This window comes from Scyliorhinus canicula, chromosome 12 (assembly GCF_902713615.1).
Source record: "Scyliorhinus canicula chromosome 12, sScyCan1.1, whole genome shotgun sequence".
NCBI classification, from domain to species: Eukaryota; Metazoa; Chordata; class Chondrichthyes; order Carcharhiniformes; family Scyliorhinidae; genus Scyliorhinus; species Scyliorhinus canicula.
Genome location: NC_052157.1, coordinates 130,304,472 through 130,326,101, shown reverse-complemented (window position 1 = coordinate 130,326,101; position 21,630 = coordinate 130,304,472). Strand labels below are relative to the sequence as shown.

The 21,630-nt window shown below is 43.7% G+C and overlaps 1 protein-coding gene across 2 annotated transcripts in view; it reads left to right on the top strand.

Moving 5' to 3' along the window:
• Positions 1 to 21,007, top strand: part of LOC119974833 (carbonic anhydrase 4-like) — a 32,541-nt gene extending 11,534 nt beyond the window's left edge. The window contains exons 2-8 of one of the 2 annotated variants that reach the window (XM_038814106.1): positions 1,751 to 1,786; positions 4,942 to 5,109; positions 10,910 to 11,055; positions 12,431 to 12,523; positions 13,062 to 13,128; positions 16,850 to 17,010; positions 19,036 to 21,007. In XM_038814106.1, the coding sequence (XP_038670034.1) occupies positions 1,751 to 1,786; positions 4,942 to 5,109; positions 10,910 to 11,055; positions 12,431 to 12,523; positions 13,062 to 13,128; positions 16,850 to 17,010; positions 19,036 to 19,212 (848 nt within the window). In that variant the 3' untranslated portion in view covers positions 19,213 to 21,007. The remainder of the gene's footprint in view (positions 1 to 1,750; positions 1,787 to 4,941; positions 5,110 to 10,909; positions 11,056 to 12,430; positions 12,524 to 13,061; positions 13,129 to 16,849; positions 17,011 to 19,035) is intronic. The other variant, XM_038814107.1, reaches the window with a different exon arrangement.
• Positions 21,008 to 21,630: the final 623 nt, after the last annotated feature.

Here is a 21,630-nt window from a genome sequence, read left to right as displayed (position 1 = left end):
CAGAGGGCCCTTTCTAACTGCTTTCCGTCTTCAGCATGTATGAAAACACTAAAATCTAAGTGCAGAGGTATGGATTTGAAAAACAGGAAAGTTACCTTAAACCTTTGGAGAACCTTGGTTCGAACACATTTAAGAGAACTGTGTGCAATTCTGGTTACCACAATACAAAATAGGATTAGAAAGCTCTGAAAAATATGGATTTCTAAATCCTTTTTGTATTGTAGAAACCATAATTGCACACAATTCTCTGAAATGTGGTCTAATCAAGGTTCCGTAAATGTTTAACGCTTTTCATTTAAAAAAATATGATAAATTTAGAGTACCCGATTCTTTTTTGTCCCTGATTTTAAGGGGCAATTTAGCATGGCCAATCCATCGAGCTTGTCTATCTTTGGGTTGTGGGGGTAAGACCCACACAGACCTGGGAAGAATGTGCAAACTCCACACAGACAGTGACCCGGGGCCGGGAGCAAACCCGGATCCTCGATGCCTTGAGGCAGCAGAGCTAACCACTGCGCCACCATGCTGCCCTCAACTTTCCTGCTTTTCAAGTCATTACTTCTACAATTGGACTTTCAAGAGGACACGGAGGAGATTCATAAGGATGTTGCCGGGGCTGGGGGGCATCAGTTATAATGAGAGGTTTGAAAAGCTTAGGACTGCTCTCCCGGGACAGAGGACGTCAAGCGGTGAAGTTTTCAAGATGGTGAGAAATTTTGAATTATTTAGAAAACAAATCGTTGTCTGGTGAATGGGTCATTAAGTAAAGGCCATGAAAGTTAATTCTGAGTGTATTCACACTACACCTGTAACATTGATGGGAAGTGGTTTTGCTCTATAAAAATGCCAAAAATGTTGTGCAAACTTAAAGGCCTGAACCAATTTTTGACTGAAAAGAAGTGAGACTTTGGAGGAAAGTGTCAGAGTCTTATTAATTAAGTTGCAAAGGTTAATGATAGTTACATTGTGATGGGTATCAGTCCACCTATAAATGGGGACAATCACATTTGAATTTGGTGCGTTTCCTTTGAGTTGCCTTCTATTTGTTGCAGTATCTCTGAGGGGCTACCCTTTAATTTGGCGTGGATTTGTTTATTCGTTTTACTTGGACTAATAAAAAGAGTATAAATGGGGATGGCTGGAACGCTGAAGGGAAGAACTAGGAGAGTCTGACTTTGCTGTGTTGGAAGTAAACCTGTTTTAAGCTACAGGCTAGCTTCCGACTCATTCTCCCACAACACACTGCATGTGTGTTAATCTGGACTCTGAATTTGTATGGCGCATTCTTTACATCAATCCACAATGCAAGTGTTTTGCAGCAACACTGGTGTAAGTGTTCTATTTGTACTTTTTATACAGAGACAATACTTCTAAAATCTGACGGTAAAGCAGCTGTGGTTTATTGATCTTTTTATGACTTCGATTACTCAAAATATAAATGTATAAATGTCACTAAATGCCAGAATAGCCATGATACTGCAGTTCTTACAAATATGCAATATTCTTTATGTACAAAGTTCCGGTCACCACTAAAGCTTAATGTAATGAAAAAAGCTTTACGCTATAATTAGACTGAAAAGTTGAGTTTGTTGTAAATTTGTGAAGGTCTCTACTGTGTACCTGGAAGGGGGGGGGGGGGGGGGGGGGGGGGTCTAGGATTTAAAACCATATAAATAACCGTAGAATCTTTCAAAACTATTCGAGGAAATTTAAGAGACAAACTAATTTTGTTTCTTTTGTTTTTGCCTAGGTCACTGGTGCTACGACTCCCAGAGTGCCAAATGTGGTAAGGAGTTAAAGTCACTATATTTGTGGAAGTCCGCAGGCAGGGGTAGTATAATGTCTTGTCTATCACAACACAAACATGTTAAACGTTCATGCATTAACACATCTCTCATCAGTATCCAGATTGTTGTTATTCATGTGATATAAAATATTGTAAAGAAAATGTTGATAACAGCTTGAAGAAAAGTCAGCAGGGCTGTCAGGGTTTGAACTGAACTGCACGTGATGTTGGTTTACATTATCAGAATCACTTAACTGTGTTGTTGCTGTTTACTTGGTGACTATTTTCAGTAACATAGAGGAGTATCAAAATTTTATTCATAAGAAAAATAAATAAACTTTGATTGAATTCATTGAAGAGGCTTCTGAGATAGGTGCTGATATACATACAGATGTATGATTTGTTTTAAAATCATTCCCGTACCAGCCTCCCCGGACAGGCGCCGGAATGTGGCGACTAGGGGCTTTTCACAGTAACTTCATTGAAGCCTACTCGTGACAATAAGCGATTTTCATTTTTTTCATTTCAAAAGGTGTTTTGGTTGTCAAAATGATTTTATGACTCGCGTGTTCTCTTCCAAGTTTACTCTGTATAGCTCCAGCTTGTATTTATTTTGCCTTTACCAGCCAACCCTGTCACAAGACTCTAAATAACAATAATGTAATCAAGTTAATCCAGCATTTCAGCCCAAGGCTATCTTATTATTGTTTCAACAGCAACAAGATCTCACATTTGTAGACCACCTTTTTAATATAGGGCAACGCTGCCCAGGAACATAATCAAGAGTACAAACTGGAACTATCGGACAAAGGAATAGGTGATACGTTGAATGATGCGCGTGGGTGACACAAAGAGACTGAGGAGAAATTGTCCAAGTACCGTTTTAATTTTGAAGCATTTTGCCAAGTAATAGGGAAGACAATGTAAACCACCATCACTGTGATGTCAAACACACATCATTCTGCAAAAAGAGCAACCAGTTCAAACTCCCAATTGCCTCCAGTTTGGCTTAATTTTCAGTTATTGTTGCTTTTTAAATATTTTTACTGTTTTGGTAACAACCTGGGAATGACTGTGAACAATGCCAGCGTGCAAACAATTTGTGTGAATGTAAACATCTACATTCTGTCAGGAGGCACGGTAGCACAGTGGTGAGCACAGTTGCTTCACAGCTCCAGGGTCCCAGGTTTGATTCCCGACTTGGGTCACTGTCTGTGCGGAGTCTGCACGTTCTCCCCGTGTCTGCGTGGGCTTCCTCCCGGGCGCTCCGGTTTCCTCCCACAAATTCCGAAAGACGTGCCGTTGGGTGGATTGGACATTCTGAATCCTCCCTCGGTGTACCCAAACAGGCGACTTAGTGTGGCAACTAAGGGCTTTTCACGGTAACCTCATTGCAGTATTAATGTAAGCCTACTTGTGTCACTAATAAAGATTATTATTAAATCAAGGCAGTAGCCAAACTAAAATCAACATTAATACCTCCATTAAGTTAGTTGAAAGAGGTATTTGATGCCAGTATGTTAATGGGTTGCATATTACAATCATTTCCAGGCTAATTACTTTCAAGGGGCAATGCTCAAGATTCTGTGATCTGCAGGCAGTCATGAATAACTCCACCCCATCGCCTGCAGTCAAGTTCCTGAGATACAGCTGTCATTGATTATAATATGCTTTTGCAATTTTTGTTGATTTTGCTAAAAGTTAAAAATTATTTATCTCCGTTGAGAATTACAACTGTGACCAATAAGTTGGTCTAAAGAAGAGTCATATAGACGTAGCGTTAACTCGGTGGGGTGGGGGGGGGGATTTTTCATGCGTTCTCACCAGCAGGATCTTCAGGTTGAGTTGGCAGTGAACCCCCGCAGTGGGGGGTGGATTCAATGGGGAAACCCCATTGACAGCAATGGGATTGGAAGATCTCCCCCTGGCGGCCAACGACTGGTTGCCTTCCGCCGCTGAGGAACACACGGAGGGCGTGGAAAATCCACGCCTCGGTTTTGGCATGATATGCAAACATGCAACCAATGACCACTCAGAATAGGACACAACCAATGGGCAGTCAGGAAAGAGGTGGCATCACCACAAGGGGGCATGACATAAACACTATAAAAGGGATGAGCCACTCACACCCTGCCTCTTTCCACAGACCGATATCTAGAGAGTTAGGCAGGGTAGATCAGCAGCATCACACCCCAGCACGTGGCTTAGAGCAAGCTGGTACAGTTAGACTGAGTTATTACAGTTAGATTAGCAGAGAGTCGAACTCATTTGAGAACTGTAATAGTTCAATAAACACGTTGACCTCATTTCAGGGTCTCGAGCATCCTTTAGTTAAGACTGCATCAAGTAGCAGCCTGTGTTATCCGACGCAGCAAAACACAACCGGTTTCATCTACACAAATGCTGCCAGAGTTTTTCCAGCATATTTTGTTTTTACCAAATTTCCAGCATGCGCAGTATTTTGCTTTTATTTGATTCTGATCAATTGAAACATAAATATAAGGAGACCATTTTGCCCCATTACGTCTGGACAATTATTAGTCCCGTTGCTAGCTCCAACTATCCACAGGAGTCCCATGCTCCTGTTCTTGAATCCTTTAACATGTTTCGTCAAATATTTAACTGCCTCCTTTAAAATGTTGTACACCACTGTCTCTTGCAAACTCTGCAGTTGACTTTTGTTTTATTAAGCTCAGTGTGGGTTTTTTTTTCTCCAGATTATGTATAAATAGCAATTAAGTACCCCAAAACACTTCTAAAGCTATTTACTTGTTTAAAATGCGGTCACTGTTGTTTTCTAGGGGAATGCTGCAATCAATTTGTGCATATCAAACTCTTACAAACAACAATAAGATAAATGACCAACTGAGCTGTTTTGGTTGAGGTCTAAATGTTCATCCAGATTCCATACTCCCCTTCAAATAGTGTTATGGGATCTTTTACAATAATTTGAATAGACAGGCTATTAATTTAATATCTTACTTAAAAACAACACTTCTCATTATGTAGCAGCTCCTCTGTACTGTGCTGTGGTGTCAACCTAGGTCAGGTGGTTGAATTGTAGACTAGAACATGAATCTATAACCTCTCAACACTGAACGCTGTTGTATAGAAATACATTTTGTGTACAGTTAATGGGTTTATATCTTTTCCAGGACCCAGCACCTGGAAGAACGACAATCACATTTGTGGGATGAAAAAGCAGTCCCCTATCAACATTGTAACCAAGAAAGCTCAATTTGATGGGGCCTTGAGTCCCATTATCTTTAATGGTTATGATAAAACTGGTAGAAAATGGGAAATGCAAAACAATGGTCACTCACGTAAGTTCTGGAAATGACATATTAAACTAACTGGCCTCTAGTAACCTTTTTTTTTGTCTGTCTTCCTTTTTGAATAAGGGTGTTACGTTGGCAGTTTTCCAATCCTCTAGGACTTTTCCAGAATTAAAGGATTCTTGGAAGATTGTGACTAGTGCATCCATTATCTCTGTAGCTACTTCATTCAATAGCCTAGGATACAACCCATCTTGTCCAGGGCTCTTTAGCCCCATTAGTTTTCTTCGTACTTTTTCTCGTTTTTAAAAATAGAGGACCATAGAATTCCTAGAGTGCAGAAGGAGGCCATTCGGCCCATAGAGTCTGAACCGACCCTCTGAAGAAAACACCCTACCTTGGCCCATTTCCCCGCCCTACCCCATAATCCCACATAATCTGTACATCTTTGAACTGTGTGAGAAGAAACGTGAGCATCCGGAAGAAACCCACATAGATACGGGGAGAATGTGCAAACTCTACAAACAGTCAGCCCCACAGAAACAGCCACCCAAGGCCAGAATCGAACCTGGGTCTCTGGCGCTGTGAGGCAGTTGTGCTAACCAAGGTGCCGCCGTGCCGTGTATTTATTTCCACCACTCCTTTGCCCCTTGATTATTTAGTATTTTTGAAATGTTATTAACGTCTTCCACCATGAAGACTGACGCAAGGTATTTACTTAACACCTCTGCCATTTCCTGGTTCCCCATTATTATTTCCCCAGCGCCAAATCCCAGGTTCAATTCTCGTCTTGGGTCACTGTTTGTGCGGAGTGTGCATGTTCTCCCCGTGTCTGCGTGGGTTTCCTCTGGGTGCTCCGGTTTCCTCCCACAAGTCCTGAAAGACGTGCTATTAGATAATTTGGACATTCTGAATTCTCCTTCACTGTACCCGAACAGGCGCTGGAGTGTGGTGACTAGGGGCTTTTCACAGTAACTTCATTGCAGTGTTAATGTAAGCCTTCTTGTGACAATAAAGATTATTATTATTATCATTCTGTAAGGGGCCTATGTTCACTTTGGCTTCTCTTCCTTTTCATATATTTAAAGAAGCTCTTACTGTCTGTTTTTACTTGCTACTTGTTTAGCTTCATAGTTTATCTTCTCCCTTATTATTATTTGGGTCATCTTTTGTTGGTTTTTAAATCTTTCCCAATTCTCTGGCTTACCACTAATCTTTGCTACGTTTAATGTTTTTTCTTTCAGTTCAATAGCATACTTAAGTGACTTGGTTAACCATGTGTGCTTCATCCTCTTCCTCGAATCCTTCTTCCTCACTGGGATTTATCTTTTGTTGCGAGTTCTGAGCTATTTTCAGAATTGTCTGCCATTGCTAAACACCTTTCCCATTGCACTCCGGCCAACTCTGCCTTCGTACCTTTGTAATTACCCTTATTTAAGTTTAGCACAGTTGTTTCTGACCCAGGTTTCTCCCACTAAAACTGAGTGCTAAATTCTACCATGTTGTGAACATGGAACATAGAATTTACAGTGCAGAAGGAGGCTATTTGGCCCTTCAAGACTGCACCGATCCTTGGAAAGACCACCCCACTTAAGCCCACACCTCCACCCTATCCTCGTAACCCAGTAACCCCTCCTAACCTTTTTGGACACTAAGGGGAAATTTAGTATGGCCAATTCACCTAACCTGCACATCTTTAGACTGTGAGAGGAAACCGGAACACCCGGAGGAAACCCACGCAGACACTGGGAGAATGTGCAGACTCCGCACAGTCACCCAAGGCCCGAATTGAACCTGGGACCCTGGAGCTTTGAAGCCACAGTGCTAACCACCGTGCTACCATGCTGCCCACAATAACTTGGGAGGGGTTATTGGGTTATGGGGCTAGGGTGGAAGTGAGGGCTTTAATGGGTTGGTGCAGACTTGATGGTCTGAATGGCCTCCTTCTGCACTGTATGTTCTATTAATAGTATCCTTGGGCGGGCAGAAACGGCGCAGTGGAGTGGCGGGAACCACTCCGGCGTCGGGCCACCCAAAATGCGCGGAATCCTCCGCACCTTCAGGGGCTAGACCGGCGCCGGAGTGGTTTGCACTCCACCGGCTGGCGTGGAAGGACTTTGAAGGCCTTTGGCGCCATGCCAGCTGGGGCCGAAGGGACTCCGCCAGCCGGTGCAGATCCGCGCATGCCTGAAAGCGTCAGCGGCTGCTGACGTCATCGCCGCGCATGCGCAGGGGGGGGTTCACCTTCGCACCGGCCATCGCGGAGGCTTACACGGCTGGCGCATAGGAATAGAGTGCCCCCATGGCACAGGCCCGCCCGTGGATCGGTGGGCCCCGATCGGTGGGCCCCGATCGCGGGCCGGGCCACCTTGGGGGCATCTCCCAGTGCCAAATCGCCCCAGGACCCTGGAGCCCGCCTGTACCGCCAGGTTCCGCCGGTAAGGGACCTACGCCAATCTACGCCGGTGGGACCTGCATAGAATGGGCGGGACTTCGGCCCATCGCGGGCCGGAGAATTGCCGGGGTGGGGGGGCCGCTGTGAGCAGCCCCCGGCAAATCTCCGGCGCCGGAGAATTCGGCAGCCTGCGGGGCGGGATTCACGCCGCCGCCTGCCGATTCTCCGACCCAGCGGGGGGGTTGGAGAATCCCGCCCCTTTAACTTTTTATGGTCACTGTTTCCTAGGGGATCATTTACTCCTGGGATTATTTATTAAACCTGTCTCATTACACGTTACCAGATCCAAAATAGCCTGATCCCTGGTTGAATCCACAACACATTTATTCCAGGAAACCATCCTGAAAAATTATTCTATGAATTCCTCCACATGGCTACCTCTGCCAATTTTTTATTTCCCAATTTGAAGATTAAAGTCACCCATGATTAATGTACTGTTTTTTTTTACATGCCCTCAATATCTTCTAATTTATTCTCTGTCCTGGAGAATAACTGCTATTGGGGGGGGGGAGGGTCTATAGACTACTCCCACCAGTGTCTCCTTCCCCTTGTTATTTCTTGCCTCCACCCATATGGATTCTACATCTTCTGATTCAAGATCATGCCTTGCTATCATACTTGTACGAGTCTGGATGGGATGCATTCTCAGTTGCTGAAGGAAGTAATGGTGGACATTAGGGAGGCTTTGGCCACAATCTTCCTCCTTGGAGGAAATGGTGCCTGAGATAGGGAGGATTATAAATGTTCCACAAAGGAGGGATGGATAAACCTGACAATTACAGATCAGCAAGCCTGATGGGAGGGATGGAGTGGTTTTCCGTGATATCAATGCAAATTAATAATAATAATAATAATAACAATAATCGCTTATTGTCACAAGCAGGCTTCAATTAAGTTACTGTGAAAAGCCCTTAGTCGCCACATTCCGGCGCCTGTTCGAGGAAGCTGGTATGGGAATTGAACCCGCGTTGCTGGCATTGTACTGCATTAACCCCATGCAAAAACAAAAGGGAAATAAGAAAGACAAACCAAACTCAGCACATATATTTACAGGCAATTGTCTGTCTTCCTGCTGAGACTGTGATTCCCCTTTAGTCAGCAGACATATGTTACAATCCCCAGCATGGCAAGAGCACGTATTTGTAGATGACGTGAAACCCAGAAATAACGAACAGTGTGACAACAGTAACCGACTTTTTAGCGGCACATCAACAAGTGAAATGGGAAGAAACATGGAGCTAGATTTTGCCCTCACACAGGAGGCAGCTTGGAGGGTATGCTTGCTGCCTACCAGCCTGCTCCTGTCCCCAACTGCAATTTTATCAGTGGCAGAGGGGGCATTGGGTGGCCCATCCCATGCACTACCCACCCCCTCAAACCCCCATATTGAGGCCTGTCGGCGTGCCACCTGGCAAGACCACCAAACACTTACAAAGTCTTGATCCAGTGCAACTTGCCTCTGCAAACTCCGAGGGCAGTAGGCACTTCACCTGCCTTCTCATTATATCCCTTTGTTTCCTTCAGGTCCAATAATGTATTGTTCTCGGCTTCGAATATCCCGAATAACTGGATATTCACAACCCACTAGGATAGAGAATTCCAAAGGTTTACAACTTTTGTGAAAAAGTTCTCTTATTTCAGTCTTAAGTGGCTCTTATTGTTGGACAGTGCTCCCTAATTCTGGACTTTCTGGCCAGGCAAAACAGCCTCTTATTTGTCATGCCCTATCAGAATCTTCTGTTTCAATCAGATCACCTCTTATTCACCTAAACTGCAGGGATTCTACTCAATCTGCCCTTGTGCATTGGTAAAATACGTCACCAGGTACATCAGTGATTAAAGCCTTCACAACACTAAGAAAGGCAAGATCGCCAGCAAGTGAAAGCTATGTATTCGTTAACTTGTTAGCTTGCATACCATCTGCAGGACATGGCCAAGATTGCCGGTTTGTTTTTAATGTGTTAATCCTTCCTTCCCCAATATTAAAATGCAACCAGTGTTCAGAAGTTGGTAAGAAGATCGCTGTGTGCACATGAAACCCTGCCGGCACTAACTGTTGCCATTGGTTGAGATGAGAGACACTCGGATATGCCAATATTTGTGCAGTACAATTTTGAGGTGTTGGGAGTGGAATTTAGTTTCACCCTGTTCTCACTTCAGGTTAATTCCATCAAGGATGACCATAAAGAGATGCTGCAAAAAAACCTCATGTTCCCACATGAGCCTCACGTGCAGCTTTGTGGGATAGGCTACACACAGGTCCTTGTCAGAGACGTAGACTTGAAGAATTGACATTATGCCCTAGGACCAGAAGATCAGGAGAAGCCAAGTCTGAAGAGTTTGGAAGTCCACTTGTTGCCTTATTGACACTAGTGTGAGGGTTATTACATGCAAAAAAATGGGCTATTTGACAAAACAGCTCTGGCTTCACACAAGCCGCCTCCCACCCCTCTCTATCTAAACTTATCATCTTGACTGCTTATTGGTTTTTCTCCCTGGTGTGTTTATTTAGCTTCCCCTTAAATATACTTGTTATTTCACTAAACACTCAAGAAGGTAATGACTTTTACAAGAATTCTCTTTTTTAATTGATCTTATAGTCATGGTTCCTGGTTTTAGATTTCCCCAGAGGTGAAAAAAATCTTCTCAATCTATTATAGAATTTACAGTGCAGAAGGAGGCTATTCAGCCCATTGAGTCTGCACCGGCCCTTGGAAAATACACCCCACCTAAGCCCACACCTCCAGCCTATCCTCGTAACCCAGTAACCCCACCCAATCTTTTTGGACACTAAAGGCAATTTTGCAATGCCAATCCACCTAACCTGCACATCTTTGGACTGTGGGAGGAAACCGGAGCACCCGGGGGAAACCCACGCACACACGGGGAGGACGTGCAGACTCCGCACAGACAGTGACCCAAACCGGGAATTGAACCTGGGACCCTGGAGCTGTGAAGCAACAGTGCTACCCACTGTGCTACCATGCTGCCCCTCTATCTAACCTCATCATTTTAAAGACCTCTACAAGGTCACCTGTCAGCCTTCTCTGTTTTGTGAAAAAAATCCCTCATTTGTCCAACCTTTCTTCATAAGTTTAGTCTCAGTTCTGGTATTATTTGGATATCTTTTTTTGCACCTTCGTCAATGTCTCTACATCCTTTTTGTAATGTGGGGACTAGATCTATACATAGAATTCCAGTTATAGTCAAGCTATATGTTTTGTTTGCATTTTTTTTGTAATGGTCTAACAACTGCATTGCAACTTTTATTGGTAATTGATAGAATTAATTTGAAACTTCAAAGCGTAGCTATTTTAAACAAAGGTTGAGGTTTGTCAGTTGTAATCTTTGTTGACTTTCGATTTATTTGTTCCTGTTGTTTCTTGTTTGTAGTTCAGGTGAAATTGCAGGGAGATATTACCATCAAAGGCGGAAACCTTCCAAATACATACAAGGCAGTCCAGTTCCACTTTCATTGGGGAACAGATTCTCATCCTGGATCAGAGCATACAATAGATGGGGAACAGTATCCCATGGAGGTAAGAGGTGAATTCCTTCAATTTAACTGAATGTCTAGAAAATAAAATCCAATCATAATCCAGTTTAGAAGAGCTGGAATATTTGTTATTTTAATATACTGGGCGGGATTCTCTCGGGCCGGGCCGGAGAATTGCCGTGTCCAGCGCGAATCACGCCATGCCGCCCCGACGCGATTCTCTGCTCCACCATTGGCGCTGGCGTGGTCGGCGCAGCTCCGGTTGGGGGCCCGCTCTGCGGGGCTCCCCCGGTGATTGTCGGCCCGGGATGGGCCGTGCGGCCGTAACAAAAAACCCGAGTCCCGCCCGTTCTAACCTGGTCTTACACGGCGGGACCTCGGTGTGGAAGGGGGGGGGGGGGGGGGTTCCAACCCAGGGGGTGGGGCCTCCACTGTGGCCTGGCCTGCGGTCAGGGCCCACCGATCGGTGAGCCGGCCTCTTGGGCTGGGGGCCTCCTTTTTTCCGCGCCAGCCCCTTAGCCCTACGCAATGTTGTGCCGGGGCCGGCGCGGAGAAGGGAGCCACTGCACATGTGTGCGTTGGTGCCAGCGCCACTGCGCACGTGCGGACCCCCGTGCCTAGTTGACGCCGGGATCGGCAGCTGGAGCGGCGTGGGTCGCTCCAGTGCCGTGCTGGTCCCCTGTAGGGCCAGAATGCTGATCCTGAGGCCATGTTGACTCTGTCGGGAAACACGATGGCGTTTACAACGACATCAACACTAAGCCTCAGGATCAGAGAATCCTGCCCACTATCTTTGCCCTTCTTTGTTTTTCCTCTCTCTTGAAAGTTGGTGATGGTGCTTAGGGTAAAATAATTTGATGTTGGAGTCATTTATTCCAGCGTTTTGGTAACTTTTCCAGCCTGGAATATTTCTGTTGAGCGGCAGTAATGCACACTTGATGTCATTCTGTTTTGACTCCCAATATCTGTTTCCTATTCAGATTGTTGGGCTGGAGAGGAATTCAAACTGTCTTCAGAGTTCTGTTTGAGACCGCACCTCCATTTTTTGTTTTCTGATTCTATGCTTCAAATGAAGATCATGTTAAGCGAGTCAAATTAGTTCAACTGGGAGAATCGATACTTGGGATTACAGAATCCTTCCCAATTTCATTCAGATAGATGGAGTGGCCTCGTCTCCAATACCAAGGAGAGTTGCCCGATATTTTGACTGCTTAGTAATCCATCCTGGGCCCTCTTCGCAGGCCAACGTATTCCCAAATCTTAACATGAGATTACACCAACAATGGCTTCATCATATTATGCGCTATAAAATAATAGACAATGATTTTGGTCCCACCTTGCTGTAAGCTTATTAAAACTATAATTACTGTATAGCAGTCTGTACCGTTTGTAACCATAATTAATTTTGCTTCCTGCAGTTGCACATAGTCCACCAGAATGAAAAGTACACTTCCTTTTCAGAAGCTTTGAATTATGATGATGGTTTGGCTGTGCTGGGATTCCTGTTTGAGGTGAGTAAGGTTCCTCCGTATTTATATTACCATTGGCAGAGGTCACCTCAGCAAATATTTGAACTGTTGCCCTCTGTCACAAGGGCAGTACCATGGAATGACATTTAATGTTGAAAACTAGTTTGACGGAAATTAAAATTGATGCCTTTTATAGTATTATATCTATTGTTCAGCACATGGGGGCTGTGACAGGATGATGTATTAAATTAGGCCAAATTCCGAGTGCATTGGGAACCCATCAACATTCTGGCCACCTCTAGGCTTAACAGAGCGGAGACGAGGGCTGGTAGCCAACCAGCTCCCAGGAGGTGGATTGGCAGTTTAAATACTGCAATAAGGCTGATAGCATTGGATTTATCAGGAACAGTTCTTGCCATGTGACAGGAGCCTCCAGCTGATGTGAAGATATGAGTCTTCAGGGCCCTATCTTGTGGGAAAGGCATTATAGGAGTGCTTCCCCTGTACATCTCACCGCCCCCTTCCCCCAAACTTCCCTTCCAACGCTATGGCTTATAGTTATCCCTTTATCTTATTCTAGGAATCATCTGAAAAGAATTCAAAAATCACCGACTTTATCGATATGCTGAAATATGTTCCGTATCCGGGTAAGTACAAACAACAGTGTATACATATCCATTTATTTCCCCGTCTGATTGTACTTCCCATTCCCTTCAAGTTTCTCTTGTTTTTCCCCTCTGAGTCTCTCAAATCATTATGGGGGGGGACTGTGGTTTATGAGGCTGCTGTGGGCAGGTGACCCCGTTGCTGCGGGGGTGGTCATTGCCTCTGGTGGGCCAAAGAGTGCCTCTAAAGGGCTGCCCCCCCCCCCCCCCCCCACCCCCCAACCATTCCCTATTGGGGCCTATTGGAAGGCTGTCAGGGTTTACCCGATGGTGTTCAGTTGCACTGGCAGGTCCCTACATTACTGATAAAATGGCAGCCGAGGTGGAAAGAGGTGCTCAATTGGCCACTTAAATGGTGCAATTGGGCTCCAGGTAGGTCACCTGCTATGTTTTCTGGTGCTGGCAAGAATGGCATGGTGGTGGGAAGGTGTTTGGCGCACGATCTGATGGCTTTCTGTTGAATTTTGTCAGCCTTCCCACCTCTCAGCCAGTCTCCAACAGACTGACCGAATTCAGCCATCTGCCTCTCTGCTCTCATTGGAAATTTCCTGCTTGCATTTTGCCTCAATCCTTGCTCCTTCAGTTCTAATGGGGAAACTTGCTCTCTGGTGACTGGTTATAGTCTCAGTACAATTGACCCAGCAGAGATCAACTAGGTTTGATGACATTTGACCAAGGGTCCAACTTGGGACATTCTGGTGCTCCAGACTCATTTTATCTAAGGAGACATCACATTTGGGGCTGTTTAGCACAGGGCTAAATCGCTGCCTTTGAAAGCAGACCAAGGCAGGCCAGCAGCACGGTTCGATTCCCGGAACAGCGCTGGAAGGTGGCGACTAGCGGCTTTTCACAGTAACTTCACTCAAAGCCTACTTGTGACAATAAGCGATTTTCATTTCATTTCATTTCACCACAGCTGCTGCATTGTGTTTGAAAATTCCCTAATTTACCATAATCGTATACATATTCCAAAACAAAAGTAAAATACTGTGGATTCTGAAAATCTGAGATAAAAGCAGAAATTGCTGGAAACCAGGATGAGAAAGTTACAGGGTTATAGACAAAAAAAAATGAGGAAGTGGAACAAATCACTACTGTCCTTTCAAAGAATTAGCGCAGCTCCAATGCAGCGAATGGCCTTGTTCTGTGCTGGGAGTTTACACAATTCAATAATAGAAAAAGCAGGCAGAAACTGAGGAGAAAGAAAAATAATGGGTGGAATTTAATGCCCTCTCCCAAGTGGAGCAGCGGGGGAGCACGGAGGGTGATGCCGTTTGGGGACCTGTCGCCCTCCCACCTTTGCCCTGATTTAAGTCGAGATTGGGAAGTCCCGTGGATGACCTTCCTGCCCCACCACCGACTGAGGTTTTAAGTGGCCAATTGATGATGTCCGAAGGCCATCATCTTGCAGCCACTGGTATTCAATCAACAGTTTGGGGGGGGGGGGGGAATAGCAATTGCTTTGTAGAGAACGAGAAAAGCAAACTATGCCCTATTAGCTTGCGGGATGGGGGGCTCTTAATGTCTGAACATGTGACCTGGCATCAAAATGGTGTGGGGGGCAGTTGCTACCCTGCTCTCGCCTCTGACCCCATCACCTGTGACTCTCTCTCTCTCTCTCGCTCTCGCTCTCTCTCTCTCTCTCTCTCTCTCTCTCTCTCTCTCTCTCTCTCTCTCTCTCTCTCTCTCTCTCTCTCTCTCTCTCTCTCTCTCTCTCTCTCTCTCTCTCTCTCTCCCACTCAACCCCCCCCCCCCCCCCCACCCCAAACTACATTTGTGCCCTCCCATGTCTGCCAGGCCGGAGTCCTCACTGATCCTGAACCCCTGAATTAAATTCTGTCCTGTAATTCGGAATTATCAGTTGTGTTCTGATGAATAATGAAGCTTTCTGATCTCCTGATTGTATCCAACAATTTCTGTTTTCATTTTGTCATTTTCCAACCTGTACTCAAGCCGCTTCTCGTTTATCCACACTTAATTGATTTCCTCTCTTTGTTTTGTCCTTTTGAGCGACTCCTTGATGCTCTCATTTTTCAAGGCTATTCGATCTCAAAAAGGCCTTTCATGGAAAACAAATTGTCAGCTAGTCTGGGTGTGAACGCCTTTGCCTCTGAGACAGCCCGCCAGTCAGCTGATTCAATAAAATACAACAGTCCGCACCTCCTGGAGATGGGGGAGAATAATGCAGGGAAAATTAATTGTTCAATTAAAATGAGTAATTTGTGTTTCTCTCTTTCTCCCTTCGCCCTTGTTTTGATCTGTTGATAAGCAATCTGATGCAGGAAAGGATTCCAAGGAAACCTACTGTCATTCTCACTGCTGAACTCGTATTGTTTCATTTGTCTTGAAATGGTATTATCAGGAGCGCCAAGTTGCTGAGGAGGCATATTCTTTTCAAAGACACGTTCTCTGTCTGTAACCTGAAATTCTATAACCCTACTCTAGTAACAGTACTGTACTTACTGCAGTAAATATAATGACTCCCTCTAACTGTCACTGGCTGTATGGTTACAGGCCGCAATATTTACTTGGGCTCTTGTGAGTAGCAGAGAGGAATTTTGTCTGGGAAACCCAGAATCACGCAATGAATATTTAATGTGTGTCCTTTTTGTTTGTTTGAAGCTGGTTTCCCAACTGGAAGCCAGCTTGATTGACAGCCTTGGCCTCCAATCAAGTGGAGAATGCTCAGGAGGAAGGGGTTCAAACCCCAATTCCAGGGTAGGATGCTGATCCCCTCGTCCTGGCACAAGCCTGATTGTGAGGCTGTCTTTGTTTTCAGAGGGTTGGAGGACTTTAAATCCTGGGTGCTTGTAGGGAGGAGGATCTGATACTATGCTGCTCCTGGCCCACAAGCACTGCTGTAAAGGCACTTAGCTCTTTCATGGAGCAATACCCCACATTCCTACACTAGAATGCTCTTGCATTCAGCTGCAGCAAAGTTACTCAGGTTCTTCAGGCATTATGCAGTTAACAGACAGGGTGAAGGAGAGATTTCGGTGAATGTTTGACACATCAGCTGTTATACAGCAGTTCTTAGAATCTGATTGCAAAGCTCCTTGGGTCTGTCAAATAGCTTTTTATTTGCAACTCTTGGCTATTGGTTCAACCTCCTCTGATCTGGTAGAGGCTTTCAGTTTAAAGAACATAGAACAGTACAGCACAGAACAGGCCTTCAGCCCTCGATGTTGTGCCGAGCTTTGTCCGAAACCAAGATCAAGCTAGAGAACACAGAACGGTACAGCACAGAACGACTGAAGAAGTTTGTTCTTTCTAAACTTCTTGTCTTGCAAACAATCACATATGCTGATCACCTTGCTGTGGAAACACACCAGACTTGAATTCAACCTGACTGCAGAGTATGATGGATAATTTGGTCCAGTGCCTTGTTGTTGAGTGGAAAACCAGACTCTTGGGGGGGCTCACACAACCCATCCTTTTTTTTTAGTTTAAAATGACCCTCATCGAATTTATTTTATACAGCAACTCCAAACCACAAGAGGCAACCTTCAACACGTTTCTCCCCCCCCCCCCCCCCCACCGCTTTAATGACATTGTTTGCCCACTAAAGCAAGTTGCTGAATAGCTTTGATAAAAAGATGGATTTAACATGAGCTAATCTTCTTCGCACAAATTACAAAATGTTTCCTTATTATCATTTCTCTCTAATATTCAAGCTGTTTATTCTTTGCTCATTTTTATTCAGGTAACAAGACATGGCTGGAACCTTTTCCATTAAGTAAGATAATTCCAGACGAAGAACTTCATAAATACTACCGCTACCGTGGTTCATTAACTACCCCCACCTGTAATCAGGTAGTAATCTGGACAGTATTTGAAGAAACCATTCCTATCAGCAAGAGTCAGGTATGGTGTGTGTGCTGAGGTCTTGGGTAAAGTATCTGCCAGGACTTGCTTGAGAAAGATTTCCACTGTTATTTTTTTTCTCATTTTCTTCGATCTCCTTAAAGGGACAAAAAAAGAGGGGGGGCGGGGGGGGCAATTTTTCTGCGGCGTGACAAGAGGCCAGTTTGAGGGAAGGAAGACTCCAAGGAATTGAGCAAAGGATTTAGGCTGGCATTTCAGAAGATTACTGAGGGAGTTCTGCACTGTCTGAGGTGCCAGTTGATTTTAATGCCTAATTAGTCAGGCAAATGGATTTCACCAAGTGATTGCTGTGAACGTTCTGAGGGCCACAACTGCCAAACTTTTGAAATGTTTGCTATGTTTAATTTGTGGAGTGATTGCAGTGTGCTGCAACTCCAAGTTGGAAGGAAACTGCTTGTCATGGTGTGGCTCAGTGGGTGTCCCTTTGAGTTCTCATGGTGAAGCTACTTGATGTTCTCAGTTCACAGGAGCTCTTGAGCTTTTCGTGAAAAGCAATTCCATTTGAGGAGAATAATCATGTGAACAAGTAATTGGGAGAAATGTGCGGATCATTAAATGACGTGATTTATTTCATTTGGAACAATCATTCCCTTGAGTTTTGAACTTCAGTGGCAATGTGAAAATGGACAACGTCTGACTGGCACCCCTTATATACTCTTGCCCAATTTTCTCTGCCATTCAAATGAATAATGTTCATCAAATCCCACTGATGCTCGATCAATGACTCCAGAAGCGAGATTGGATGACCATTTAAGGCTTTATTGGACTAGATGTTTCCCCCAGCAGTGCAGGCACAGAATGCAGCTGCTAGGGAGACACAGGCTCTTATACTCCGCCTTACTGGGCGGAACCAGCAGGCAGGCTTCACCAATGATATTGCTGTCTCACGTACCGCCCACACCAGTGGTCTTACAGCATCAACCTGGGTACCGTAATACCCCTAATACCGACTACCACAGCAATATAATCAAATTTTCACTGGTTGCTGCTGACAATGGTAGCAAATCTCTTCAGATCTATAAATTGTTAGATTGGATTTTTTGGCCACTGTTTTAGATAAGATGCAAATCTTTATTGCAGGTTTATAATGCCCATTTTTAAAATGTAACTTTTATTGTCTTTATTAGTTCATTTTCTAAGACTGTGCAGAAAGAATGATTGATTCCATATAGGAACAGTGATTTGTTATTTTAAAAAACAAAACTATATTATAAATATAATCTTAAATTTTTAAACTTCACACCGAAGAACAGTTTACGATTACCCCTTGAACGATCCTACTCAGTTCTCCATTAAACAACAAGAAAAGAAACATACAGCTCTTAATTCAGTTTTAAATTAACCTGGCATAGAGTAATCCTTGCTTTACAAAACAGTTTATTGGCTCCTGTTAGAACCCCTTCAGACTCTGGCTGAATATATTCTAAAAGCTGGTTCACCTGGCGTGTTTCAGCTTCTTCCTTGTGCTCAGACAAGACTGCTCTGCTTTAAATATTATTGCTCATTTTGTAATTATCCTACTGAGAGAAAACTGCTTTTACTTGTGGTCGAAACAAAGATTGCCAGATCAGACTTCAAATGCTCTCCAAAGCTTTTGCAAAAACACTCTCTGAATCTCTTCGCACCGCCCAGCAATGACATATCCACCCCAAGCTGCAAGATAAATTAACTCTCCATGGACGTCCCCAGTTAAACCACAATACTTTAGCCCAGATTGAAAAGCACATTCTTCTGGCTCCTAAAAGCTCCCAGTCACTACAAAACAGGATTTTAAAAAAAAACATGACCACTGCAGTCAAGCACACCATAACCCATGGCTTTTAACCCTTTATTTGTCCAATATTTGGAATCCAATATTCCTCAAAGCCTCCATTTGTCACACCATGCAACAATAAATTGTTTGAAGCATTCTTAACGGATATGAAGAAAATATTCCCCAGAACTGGCATGTCAGATAAAATTATTGCCGTCTGAAAACTTAACATTTACTTTATTTTGTTTCAGCTCAACGCATTTTCTGAAAATCTTTACTTCAGCGATTCAAAGCACATGAAATTAAACTTCAGGCCTGTCCAAAACCTAAATGATCGTGCAGTCTATGTGACCGGTTCAGCTGTCAGACTTTTCAGTGCTGTAGGGTTATCAGTGGGGCTTGCAGTCTGGACGTCTATATTCAACTGAGCAACCTACCTGCAGATCACAACATTTGTCACAAGAAAAGTGGATTTTCTTCTTCCGGCCAATGGATTTAAAAGAGGAACACCATCATTATAAATATCGCAATCTGTACTGATTAACAGTGACCGACATTTTGGTTCTCATTTGGGAAACTTTTTGAAGTGAAAAGGGAATAAAGTCAGTCCTGTCATCACATTGTTTAAAGAGGAAACCTCATCAGAACATGTTTTGCTTCAATCAAGCTATTGCCCTTCACAACAGAAGTCAATTTTTCACACATGCCACACAATAGTGAAGAGCGCTGTAATAATCACAATAGATTAAAATATTGCAAATTGAAGGAAAATGAAGCGCTTGAACTTATAAACCACACCCTGCCAAAAAAAAAACCAGTGACCATGTTTGGTTCCTGAAACGTCAACCAGCTGTCCAGCCATCTCTTATCTCAGAGGTTTTGTCCAGTGGGTCAATCCAACAGACACCATTTCATAGCGGTAAACAAAGATAATGGGGGAGGGAGGGGGTGATCTTTAGCGGCAGTAGATTTTAATTAGATTCCCACCCACCCTTGGCAGAATGAGGGCATGGTGATTTTTTGACCATTGGACTGAGGAAGTTATTTTGATACGCAAGGCTTTGCAGTATGTGCAGAGGAGATTTTCTAGAATGATGCCAGGTATTAGGAGCTCCGTCATGTAGAAGCTGGAATAGACCTCCTCTGAGCAGAGAATGTTAAGGGAAGATTTAACAAAGGTGTTCACAATTATGGGTGCTTTTGATAAGAGCAGATGAATAGAAACATTCTGCTGGCGTACTGATTGGTATTCAGAAGGTGTAGATTTTAAAATAACTAGCAAATAAGCCAGGGGGATGATGAGGATTTTTAAAACAAACATTGACACCCCCGTCAGATGGAAGTACCCTCTCCACCTTGCAGACCCCTGGGTGTCAACCTTGTATTCTGAGGATTGCGCCCTGGTTTCTTTAAATACATACTTCAAACATTTTTCAATATTTAGTACCATCCCTCGTGAGTACCTGATATAGGTCGAATAGATTTTCTTTGTGCTTAAAAATTAATTTTTAGTTCAGTCATTCATGATAATTCAAAGATATTGGCATCTTTCTGAAATCGAATATTCACCACCTTCATAAAGCAGCACAAATTGAATCAAATATTCAGTCTAGATGACCATTTGTTATGGAATATTAAATATATTAATTTCCCATTGTTAACTAATGCTTGCTCTTTCTCTCTTTTTGTTCAGTTTATTTGATTACAGAAGTTACATGTGCTTGTTTCAACAGTCTAGATCAATTTTTATTAAACCAAATGATGCTCTACTTTGGCAGAGCTTATTAATATTCCAGTGGGTTGAGCCAGGCAATGCTCGTGCTGTAACTGACCTTTTTATAGACTCGTGTTTCCTGGGGCTGAGTGTGAAATTTCAGACAGGCCATCGGAGAGAGGCACCGACCGAGCAAGGTTGTGGTTGTGGCGACTCTGCGAGGCAGGGAAGGGAGAACAGTTGAGCAAGCTGACCTGAGATACTTGTACATACCCTCATGGCAGTTAGATACAGAGTTACATTGGTGGAAGTCTGAGACTTGGGTGGGGGGGTCCCAGAACCATCTGCAGGGAATGGTAAATCAAGAGACCTAACAGATGGCAGCAAGTGACTCGTAAAACAGACGGGAGAAGGATATTGTCCCAGTGTAAGCAAATTGCCAACCTGGTTAGCTCTCCATTGAATGTATGTTGCTGGTCTCATTAGCGTACACTCAGTAACTCAGAATTTTAAACAAAATTGGAGAACAAAAAGCCTCGGTGCCACAGTGGTTATGATGGTTTAGTAATATATTTGTATCGTCACTGTGTACGCAATTTGGGTAAGCATGGAGCTCTTTTCACTTATATGTACCGTATATACTCGCGTAACATGCGACCTTTGAAGACCTAAATTTTGACCTGAATTTGGGGGGGTCGCATGATACGCGAGATACAAAATTTCGGGTGTGAAGTACTGGTCAAGATTAGGCTGTTAAGCAGACCGTATCGGAAAGTCAAATGGACATTATTATGGACATAATGAAATATAAAACAGTAATACATATGTAGGTTAATTAACAAACTTTAATAAAAAAACTATTAAAACAAACTTTTGCAGGTTAACTAATATCCGTCAAATTCGCTTTCATTGCTATCAGTGTCATCATCAAATAAAGCTTGGAATTCTTCTTCATCGAGGCAGTCGTCATACTGATCATCTTCCAGGTCTTCAATATTTTCATCCTCTTCTCCTGCATCTTCGAATATAGCATCATCTTCACTTCCATCCAAAGCATTTGCTATTCCACATTTTTAAAATGCTTTAACAATCAAATCTGCATCTATCTCAGCCCATGCTTCTTTTACCCACA